This window comes from Chiloscyllium punctatum, unplaced genomic scaffold, assembly GCF_047496795.1.
Source record: "Chiloscyllium punctatum isolate Juve2018m unplaced genomic scaffold, sChiPun1.3 scaffold_1692, whole genome shotgun sequence".
NCBI classification, from domain to species: domain Eukaryota; kingdom Metazoa; phylum Chordata; class Chondrichthyes; order Orectolobiformes; family Hemiscylliidae; genus Chiloscyllium; species Chiloscyllium punctatum.
Window position 1 is genome coordinate 15,001 of NW_027311426.1, and position 12,953 is coordinate 27,953.

The following is a 12,953-nucleotide window of genomic DNA, read 5'->3' on the forward strand; positions in this document are numbered from 1 at the left end:
CACACTCTCTCTGACATACACACACACTCTCTCTGATATACCCACACACACTCTCTCTGATATACCCACACACACAGTCTCTGATATACCCACACACACTCTCTCTGATATACCCACACACACTCTCTGATATACCCACACACACTCTCTCTGACATACACACACACACTCTCTCTGACATACACACACACACTCTCTCTGACATACACACACACTCTCTCTGACATACACACACACTCTCTCTGATATACCCACACACACTCTCTCTCCCTGACATACACACCCACACACACTCTCTCTGACATACACACACACTCTCTCTGATATACCCACACACACTCTCTCTGATATACACACACACACTCTCTCTGATATACACACACACACACACACTCTCTCTGACAGACACACCCACACACACTCTCTCTGACATATACCCACACACACTCTCTCTCCCTGACATACACACACACACACACTCTCTCTGACATACACACACACACAGTCTCTGATATACCCACACACACTCTCTCTCCCTGACATACACACCCACACACACTCTCTCTGACATACACACACACACTCTCTCTGATATACCCACACACACTCTCTCTCCCTGACATACACACCCACACACACTCTCTCTGATATACACACACACTCTCTCTGACATACACACACACACTCTCTCTGATATACCCACACACACTCTCTCTCCCTGACATACACACCCACACACACTCTCTCTGACATACACACACACTCTCTCTGATATACCCACACACACTCTCTCTGATATAGCCACACACACTCTCTCTGATATAGCCACACACACTCTCTCTGACATACACACCCACACACACTCTCTCTGACATATACCCACACACACTCTCTCTCCCTGACATACACACACACTCTCTCTGACATACACACACACACAGTCTCTGATATACCCACACACACTCTCCCTGACATACACACCCACACACACTCTCTCTGACATACACACACACTCTCTCTGATATACCCACACACACTCTCTCTGATATACCCACACACACAGTCTCTGATATACCCACACACACTCTCTCTGATATACCCACACACACTCTCTGATATACCCACACACACTCTCTCTGACATACACACACACACTCTCTCTGACATACACACACACACTCTCTCTGATATACCCACACACACTCTCTCTCCCTGACATACACACCCACACACACTCTCTCTGACATACACACACACTCTCTCTGATATACCCACACACACTCTCTCTGATATACCCACACACACTCTCTCTGACATACACACCCACACACACTCTCTCTGACATATACCCACACACACTCTCTCTCCCTGACATACACACACACACACACTCTCTCTGACATACACACACACACAGTCTCTGATATACCCACACACACTCTCTCTCCCTGACATACACACCCACACACACTCTCTCTGACATACACACACAGTCTCTGATATACCCACACACACTCTCTCTCCCTGACATACACACCCACACACACTCTCTCTGAAATACACACACAGTCTCTGATATACCCACACACACTCTCTCTGACATACACACACACAGTCTCTGATATACCCACACACACTCTCTCCCTCCCTGACATACACACCCACACACACTCTCTCTGACATACACACACAGTCTCTGATATACCCACACACACTCTCTCTCCCTGACATACACACCCACACACACTCTCTCTGACATACACACACACACACTCTCTCTCCCTGACATACACACCCACTCTCTCTGACATACACACACACAGTCTCTGATATACCCACACACACTCTCTCTGACATACACACACACACACACACACAGTCTCTGATATACCCACACACACTCTCTCTCCCTGACATACACACCCACACACACTCTCTCTGACATACACACACACACACTCTCTCTCCCTGACATACACACCCACTCTCTCTGATATACCCACACACACTCTCTCTGACATACACACACACACTCTCTCTGACATACACACACACACACACACTCTCTCTGACATACACACACACACACACACTCTCTCTGACATACACACACACACACACTCTCTCTGACATACACACACACACACTCTCTCTGACATACACACACACACACACTCTCTCTGACATACACACACACACTCTCTCTGACATACACACACACACTCTCTCTGACATACACACACACACTCTCTCTGACATACACACACACACACACTCTCTCTGACATACACACACACACACACTCTCTCTGACATACACACACACACACACACTCTCTCTGACATACACACACACACTCTCTCTGACATACACACACACACACACACTCTCTCTGACATACACACACACACTCTCTCTGATATACACACACACACTCTCTCTGATATACCCACACACACTCTCTCTGATATACCCACACACACTCTCTCTGACATACACACACACACACTCTCTCTGACATACACACACACACACACTCTCTCTGACATACACACACACACTCTCTCTGACATACACACACACACTCTCTCTGACATACACACACACACACACTCTCTCTGATACACACCCACACACACTCTCTCTGACATACACACACAGTCTCTGATATACCCACACACACTCTCTCTCCCTGACATACACACCCACACACACTCTCCCTGACATACACACACACACACACACTCTCTCTGATATACCCACACACACTCTCTCTCCCTGACATACACACCCACACACACTCTCTCTCCCTGACATACACACCCACACACACTCTCTCTGACATACACACACAGTCTCTGATATACCCACACACACTCTCTCTCCCTGACATACACACCCACACACACTCTCTCTGACATACACACACAGTCTCTGATATACCCACACACACTCTCTCTGACATACACACACACAGTCTCTGATATACCCACACACACTCTCTCTCCCTGACATACACACCCACACACACTCTCTCTGACATACACACACAGTCTCTGATATACCCACACACACTCTCTCTCCCTGACATACACACCCACACACACTCTCTCTGACATACACACACACACACTCTCTCTCCCTGACATACACACCCACTCTCTCTGATATACCCACACACACTCTCTCTGACATACACACACACACTCTCTCTGACATACACACACACACACACTCTCTCTGACATACACACACACACACACACTCTCTCTGACATACACACACACACACACTCTCTCTGACATACACACACACACACTCTCTCTGACATACACACACACACACACTCTCTCTGACATACACACACACACTCTCTCTGACATACACACACACACTCTCTCTGACATACACACACACACACACACTCTCTCTGACATACACACACACTCTCTCTGACACACACACACACACTCTCTCTGATATACCCACACACACTCTCTCTGACATACACACACACACACACTCTCTCTGACATACACACACACACACACACTCTCTCTGACATACACACACACACACACACTCTCTCTGACATACACACACACTCTCTCTGACATACACACACACACTCTCTCTGACATACACACACACACACACACTCTCTCTGACATACACACACACACACACTCTCTCTGACATACACACACACACACACTCTCTCTGACATACACACACACACACACTCTCTCTGACATACACACACACACACACTCTGACATACACACACACACTCTCTCTGACATACACACACACACACACTCTCTCTGACATACACACACACACACACACTCTCTGATACACACCCACACACACTCTCTCTGACATACACACACAGTCTCTGATATACCCACACACACTCTCTCTCCCTGACATACACACCCACACACACTCTCCCTGACATACACACACACACACACACTCTCTCTGATATACCCACACACACTCTCTCTCCCTGACATACACACCCACACACACTCTCTCTCCCTGACATACACACCCACACACACTCTCTCTGACATACACAAACACACACAGTCTCTGATATACCCACACACACTCTCTCTCCCTGACATACACACCCACACACACTCTCTCTGACATACACACACACACTCTCTCTGATATACCCACACACACTCTCTCTCCCTGACATACACACCCACACACACTCTCTCTGACATACACACACAGTCTCTGATATACCCACACACACTCTCTCTGACATACACACACACAGTCTCTGATATACCCACACACACTCTCTCTCCCTGACATACACACCCACACACACTCTCTCTGACATACACACACACACACTCTCTCTCCCTGACATACACACCCACTCTCTCTGACATACACACACACAGTCTCTGATATACCCACACACACTCTCTCTGACATACACACACACACACTCTCTCTGACATACACACACACACACTCTCTCTGACATACACACACACACACACTCTCTCTGACATACACACACACACACTCTCTCTGACATACACACACACACACACTCTCTCTGACATACACACACACACACTCTCTCTGACATACACACACACACGCTCTCTCTGACATACACACACACACACACTCTCTCTGACATACACACACACACACACTCTCTCTGACATACACACACACACACACTCTCTCTGACATACACACACACACACACTCTCTCTGACATACACACACACACTCTCTCTGACATACACACACACACTCTCTCTGACATACACACACACACTCTCTCTGACATACACACACACACACACTCTCTCTGATACACACCCACACACACTCTCTCTGACATACACACACAGTCTCTGATATACCCACACACACTCTCTCTCCCTGACATACACACCCACACACACTCTCTCTGACATACACACACACACACACTCTCTCTGACATACACACACACACACTCTCTCTGACATACACACACACACACACACTCTCTCTGACATACACACACACACACACTCTGACATACACACACACACTCTCTCTGACATACACACACACACACACTCTCTCTGACATACACACACACACACACACTCTCTGATACACACCCACACACACTCTCTCTGACATACACACACAGTCTCTGATATACCCACACACACTCTCTCTCCCTGACATACACACCCACACACACTCTCTCTGACATACACACACAGTCTCTGATATACCCACACACACTCTCTCTCCCTGACATACACACCCACACACACTCTCCCTGACATACACACACACACACACACACTCTCTCTGATATACCCACACACACTCTCTCTCCCTGACATACGCACCCACACACACTCTCTCTGACATACACAAACACACACAGTCTCTGATATACCCACACACACTCTCTCTCCCTGACATACACACCCACACACACTCTCTCTGACATACACACACAGTCTCTGATATACCCACACACACTCTCTCTCCCTGACATACACACCCACACACACTCTCCCTGACATACACACACACACACACACACTCTCTCTGATATACCCACACACACTCTCTCTCCCTGACATACGCACCCACACACACTCTCTCTGACATACACAAACACACACAGTCTCTGATATACCCACACACACTCTCTCTCCCTGACATACACACCCACACACACTCTCTCTGACATACACACACAGTCTCTGATATACCCACACACACTCTCTCTGACATACACACACACAGTCTCTGATATACCCACACACACTCTCTCTCCCTGACATACACACCCACACACACTCTCTCTGACATACACACACAGTCTCTGATATACCCACACACACTCTCTCTCCCTGACATACACACCCACACACACTCTCTCTGACATACACACACACACACTCTCTCTCCCTGACATACACACCCACTCTCTCTGACATACACACACACAGTCTCTGATATACCCACACACACTCTCTCTGACATACACACACACACACACTCTCTCTGACATACACACACACACACTCTCTCTGACATACACACACACACACACTCTCTCTGACATACACACACACACACACACTCTCTCTGACATACACACACACACACACTCTCTCTGACATACACACACACACGCTCTCTCTGACATACACACACACACACACTCTCTCTGACATACACACACACACACTCTCTCTGACATACACACACACACTCTCTCTGACATACACACACACACTCTCTCTGACATACACACACACACTCTCTCTGACATACACACACACACACACTCTCTCTGATACACACACACACACACTCTCTCTGATACACACCCACACACACTCTCTCTGACATACACACACAGTCTCTGATATACCCACACACACTCTCTCTCTCTGACATACACACACACACACACTCTCTCTGACATACACACACACACACACACTCTCTCTGACATACACACACACACACTCTCTCTGACATACACACACACACACTCTCTCTGACATACACACACACACACACTCTGACATACACACACACACACACTCTCTCTGACATACACACACACACACACTCTCTCTGATACACACCCACACACACTCTCTCTGACATACACACACAGTCTCTGATATACCCACACACACTCTCTCTCCCTGACATACACACCCACACACACTCTCCCTGACATACACACACACTCTCTCTGATATACCCACACACACTCTCTCTGATATACCCACACACACTCTCTCTGATATACCCACACACACTCTCTCTGATATACCCACACACACTCTCTCTCCCTGACATACACACCCACACACACTCTCTCTGACATACACAAACACACACAGTCTCTGATATACCCACACACACTCTCTCTCTCTGACATACACACCCACACACACTCTCTCTGACATACACACACACAGTCTCTGATATACCCACACACACTCTCTCTCCCTGACATACACACCCACACACACTCTCTCTGACATACACACACACACACAGTCTCTAATATACCCACACATAGTCTCTGATATATCCACACACTCTGACATACCCACACAATGTAGCCTCTCGCCTGTGTGCTCACCTTGTTGCTGTCTGACTTAGTCTCTCGCTTGTGTGTTCACCTTGTTTCTGTCTGACTGTACACTCTCGCCTGTGTGTTCACCTTGTTGCTGTCTGACTGTAGCCTCTCGTCTGTGTTCACCTTGTTCCTGACTGACTGTACACGCTCACCTATGTTCCTGACTGACTGTAGTCTCTCGCCTGTGTTCACCTTGTTGCTGTCTGACTGTACACTCTCGCATGTGTTCACCTTGTTGCTGTCTGACTGTACACTATCGTCTGTGTGTTCACCTTGTTGCTGTGTGACTGTAGCCTCTCGCTTGTGTTCACCTTGTTCCTGTCTGACTGAACACTCTCGCATGTGTTCACCTTGTTGCTGTCTGACTGTACACTATCGTCTGTGTGTTCACCTTGTTGCTGTGTGACTGTAGTCTCTCGCCTGTGTTCACCTTGTTGCTGTCTGAATGTACACTATCATCTGTGTGTTCACCTTGTTGCTGTGTGACTGTAGTCTCTTGTCTGTGTTCACCTTGTTGCTGTCCGACTGTAGCGTCTCGCCTGTGTATTCATCTTGATGCTGTCTGGCTGCAGCTCTCGCCTGTGTGTTCTCCTTGTTGATGTGTGACTGTAGCCTCTCATCTGTGTGATTACATCGCTGCTGTCTGACTGTAGCCTCTCACCTGTGTGTTCACCTTGTTGCTGATTGTAGCCTCTCACCTGGGTATTCAGCTTATTGCTTGCGACTGTAACTTCTCGCCTGTGTGCTCACAGTTACTTCCTGACTGTAGCCTCTTGCCTGTGCGTTCATGTTGTTACTATATGACCATAGTCTCTCCCTGTATTTTCACGTTGTTACTATATAATTATTGCCTGTCTGTGTTCGTGTGGTTGCTTTGTGACTTTAGTCTCTCCCATGTGTTCACGTTGTTGCTGTGAGACTGTTGCCTACGTGTTCACGTTACTGCGAGACTGTGCCCTCACGCTTGTATATTCACCTTGTTGCGATCTGATGGTAGCCTCACCTCTGTATGTTCATATTGTCACTGTGTAACCACATCCTCTCACCTTGATACTGTCTGTACCCTCGCGTCTTTGTGTTCACCTTTATGTGTGACAGTCGCCTGTGTATTCACCTTCTTGCTGTGTGACTAGCATCTCAATTGCATGTTCATGTTGTTACTGCGTGACTGTAGCCTCTTGCCTGGGTGTTCAACTTGTAGTTTGTGACTGTAACTTCTCGCCGGTGTGTTCACGTTGTTACTGTGTGAGTGTAGCCTCTCGCCTGTATATTCACCTTGTGGCTGTCCAACTGTAGGCTCACTTGTATATTCACCTTGCTGCTGTCCGACTGTAGCCTCTCGCCTGTATATTCACCTTGTTGCTGTCCGACTGTAGCCTCTCACCTGTATATTCACTTGTTGCTGTCTGACTGTAGGCTCTCACTTGTGTTCACCTCGTTGCTGTGTGTTCACTTTGTGGTTGTCCGACTGTAGCCTCCCACCTGTATATTCACCTTGTTGCTGTCTGACTATAGCCTCTCACCTGTATATTCACCTCGTTGCTGTCCGACTGTAGCCTCTCACCTGTATATTCACCTCGTTGCTGTCCGACTGTAGCCTCTCACCTGTATATTCACCTCGTTGCTGTCCGACTGTAGCCTCTCACCTGTATGTTCACCTTGTTGCTGTCCGACTGTAGCCTCTCACCTGTATATTCACCTTGTTGCCGTCCGACTGTAGAGTCTCACCTGTATATTCACCTTGTTGCTGTCCGACTGTAGCCTCTCGCCTGTATATTCACCTCGTTGCTGTCCGACTGTAGCCTCTCACCCGTATATTCACCTCGTTGCTGTCTGACTATAGCCTCTCACCCGTATATTCACCTCGTTGCTGTCCGACTGTAGCCTCTCACCCGTATATTCACCTCGTTGCTGTCCGACTGTAGCCTCTCACCCGTATATTCACCTTGTTGCTGTCCGACTGTAGCCTCTCACCTGTATATTCACCTCATTGCCGTCCGACTGTAGAGTCTCACCTGTATATTCACCTTGTTGCTGTCCGACTGTAGCCTCTCGCCTGTATATTCACCTCGTTGCTGTCCGACTGTAGCCTCTCACCCGTATATTCACCTCGTTGCTGTCTGACTATAGCCTCTCACCCGTATATTCACCTTGTTGCTGTCCGACTGTAGCCTCTCACCTGTATGTTCACCTCGTTGCTGTCCGACTGTAGCCTCTCACCCCTGTATATTCACCTCATTGCCGTCCGACTGTAGAGTCTCACCTGTATATTCACCTTGTTGCTGTCCGACTGTAGCCTCTCGTCTGTATATTCACCTCGTTGCTGTCCGACTGTAGCCTCTCACCTGTATATTCACCTCATTGACGTCCGACTGTAGAGTCTCACCTGTATATTCACCTTGTTGCTGTCCGACTGTAGCCTCTCACCTGTATAATCACCTCGTTGCTGTCCGACCGTAGCCTCTCGCCTGTATATTCACCTCGTTGCTGTCCGACCGTAGCCTCTCGCCTGTATATTCACCTCGTTGCTGTCCGACTGTCGCCTCTCGCCTGTATATTCACCTCGTTGCCGTCCGACTGTAGGCTCTCACTTGTGTTCGCCTCGTGGCTGTCCGACCGTCGCCCCTCGTCGGTGAGTTCACCTCGTGGCTGACTGGAGCCTCTCGGTTGTACTTTGACAGCGATACTCCCCCTGTTGTCACCTCCCCCCCCGGCTCGCGCCGCCGCCCTCGCCCACTCTAAGCACCAGGCAGCGACCCGACGCCCAGTGCCGGGCGCTGCCATGTACCAGCCTTGCCGATGAACCCCAGCATGTGGTACATCATGCAATCCATCCAAAGCAAGTACTCGCTGTCGGAGAGACTGATCCGTACCATCGCGATCCGCTCCTTCCCGCACGACAATGTGGAGGACCTCATCAATCAGGTCAGTGAGAGAGGGAAGGGGCGGGGGGGGGGGGAGGCTCACAAACAGAGTCAGGGGGGGGGTCCGTGTCTGACTGTGGGCGGGTGGGTGGGTGAGTGGCTCGGTCAATGGCGTTACCGTCACTGAATCGCCATGCCCACTGTCAACATCCTGGGGGTTACCGTCTCCAACGAGAGAGAGAGAGAGAATCTAACCGTCACTCCCTTGATATTCAATGGCGTTACCGTCACTGAATCTCAGCACAGAAACAGACCCTTCGGCCCGGCCCGTCCGTGCTGACCCAGATATCCCTAACCTAATCCAGTCCCCATCTCCCTCTAAACCCTTCCTGTTCCTGTCCCCCATCCAGATGCCTTTTAAATGCTGTCATTGTACCAGCCCCCACCACTTCCTCTGGCAGCTCCTCCCACACACGCACCACCCTCTGGGGGGAAACGTTACCCCTCGGGTCCCTTTCCCCCTCTCACCTTAAACCTACCCCCCTCTAGTTCAGGACTCTCCCCAATCCAGAGGGAAAAGACCTTGTCTATTTACCCCCCCCTCGTGATTTTATAAACCTCTATAAGGTCACCCCTCACCCTCCGACGCTCCAGGGAAAACAGCCCCCAGCCTGTCCCAGCCTCTCCCTGTAGCTCAAACCCTCCAACATCCTCGTCAATCTTTTCCGAACCCCTTCCACAACATCCTTCCTGGAGCAGGGAGACCGGGATTGAACACAATATTCCAACAGTGGCCCTAACCAATGTCCTGTACAGCCCCAACATGACCCCCCCAACTCCTGTACTCAATACTCTGACCGATAAAGGGAAGCAAACCCAACGCCTCCTTCATTCTCCTATCGACCTGTGACTCCACTCTCAAGGAGCTATGAACCTGCACTCCAAGGTCTCTGTGTTCAGCAACACTCGCTAGGACCTTCCCGTTAAGTATAAGATCAATGGCGTTACCATCAATGAATCCCTTTCCCTTCACAATCAACATCCTGGGGGTTGCCAGATCCATCAAGAGAATCCATCTCCCCTCCTTATCTGTGTGTGTCACCCCCCTACACCCCCTCCCTATCTCTGTGTGTGTCACCCCCCTCCATCCCCCTACACCCCCTCCCTATCTCTGTGTGTGTCACCCCCCTCCATCCCCCTACACCCCCTCCCTATCTCTGTGTGTGTCACCCCCCTCCAGCCCCCTACACCCCCTCCCTATCTCTGTGTGTGTCACCCCCCTCCATCCCCCTACACCCCCTCCCTATCTCTGTGTGTGTCACCCCCCTCCAGCCCCCTACACCCCCTCCCTATCTCTGTGTGTGTCCCCCCCCCTCCACCCCCCTACACCCCCTCCCTATCTCTGTGTGTGTCACCCCCCTACACCCCCTCCCTATCTCTGTGTGTGTCACCCCCCCTCCAGCCCCCTACACCCCCTCCCTATCTCTGTGTGTGTCACCCCCCTACACCCCCTCCCTATCTCTGTGTGTGTCACCCCCCCTCCATCCCCCTACACCCCCCTCCCTATCCTGTGTGTGTCACCCCCCTACACCCCCTCCCTATCTCTGTGTGTGTCACCCCCCCTACACCCCCTCCCTATCTCTGTGTGTGTCACCCCCCCCTACACCCCCTCCCTATCTCTGTGTGGGTCACCCCCCTCCAGCCCCCTACACCCCCTCCCTATCTCTGTGTGTGTCACCCCCCTCCAGCCCCCTACACCCCCTCCCTATCTCTGTGTGTGTCACCCCCCTCCAGCCCCCTACACCCCCTCCCTATCTCTGTGTGTGTCACCCCCCTACACCCCCTCCCTATCTCTGTGTGTGTCACCCCCCCTACACCCCCTCCCTATCTCTGTGTGTTTCACCCCCTCCAGCCCCCTACACCCCCTCCCTATCTCTGTGTGTGTCACCCCCCTCCAGCCCCCTACACCCCCTCCCTATCTCTGTGTGTGTCACCCCCCCTCCAGCCCCCTACACCCCCTCCCTATCTCTGTGTGGGTCACCCCCCTCCAGCCCCCTACACCCCCTCCCTATCTCTGGGTGGGTCACCCCCCCTACACCCCCTCCCTATCCCTGTGTGTGTCTCCCCCTCCGGACAGTGATTCCCACATCCCCTGAGTGTATTAATAGACAGAGAGTGAGTGAACGTGGGGGGGGGGGGGGGGGGGGGGGGGGTGATCAGTGATTGGAGCAGATGGGTCTTTCATCCTTTGGTTGCTGTGTGTTCTCTCCCTCCCTCACCTTCCCCTCCACCCACTAACCCATGACAGGGAGCTGATATCAACTGTACCCATGGCACACTCAAGCCCCTGCACTGCGCCTGTATGATGGCTGACCCAGACTGTGTGGAACTGCTCCTGGAGAAGGGAGCTGAGGTAAATACTGAGGGAGTGGGCGCTGTGGGAGGGTGGGCGCTGTGGGAGGGTCAGTGCTGTGGGAGGGTCGGTGCTGAGGGAGGGTCGGTGCTGACGGAGTGGGGGCTGTGAGAGGGTCAGTGCTGTGGGAGGGTCGGTGCTGTGGGAGGGTCGGTGCTGAGGGAGGGTCGGTGCTGAGGGAGGGTCGGTGCTGAGGGAGGGTCGGTGCTGTGGGAGGGTCGGTGCTGAGGGAGGGTCGGTGCTGTGGGAGGGTCGGTGCTAAGGGAGTGGGTGCTGTGGGAGGGTCAGTGCTGAGGGAGTGGGTGCTGTGGGAGGGTCAGTGCTGAGGGGAGCGGGTGCTGAGGGAGGGTCAGTGCTGAGATGGTAGGTGACAGTTGGAGGGTCAGTGCTGAGGGAACCCTTCTGTTAATTAACCCACTCAGAAAACCTCGCCTCGTAATCTGTTAAAACCTTTAAGTGTCGGAGAACTCCCCAAATTCCGCTGTCCCGTGAAAACAACATCAGTCCATTGTTTTAA

The 12,953-nt window shown here is 51.0% G+C and overlaps 1 protein-coding gene across 1 annotated transcript; it reads left to right on the top strand.

Moving 5' to 3' along the window:
* Positions 1-9,630: 9,630 nt before the first annotated feature.
* Positions 9,631-12,436, top strand: LOC140475474 (ankyrin repeat and SOCS box protein 8-like; the record flags this gene model as incomplete). Its single annotated transcript, XM_072567786.1, has 2 exons — positions 9,631-10,084; positions 12,332-12,436. Coding segments are annotated over exons 1-2 (231 nt in total), but the record flags the coding sequence as incomplete, so codon positions are not given.
* Positions 12,437-12,953: the final 517 nt, after the last annotated feature.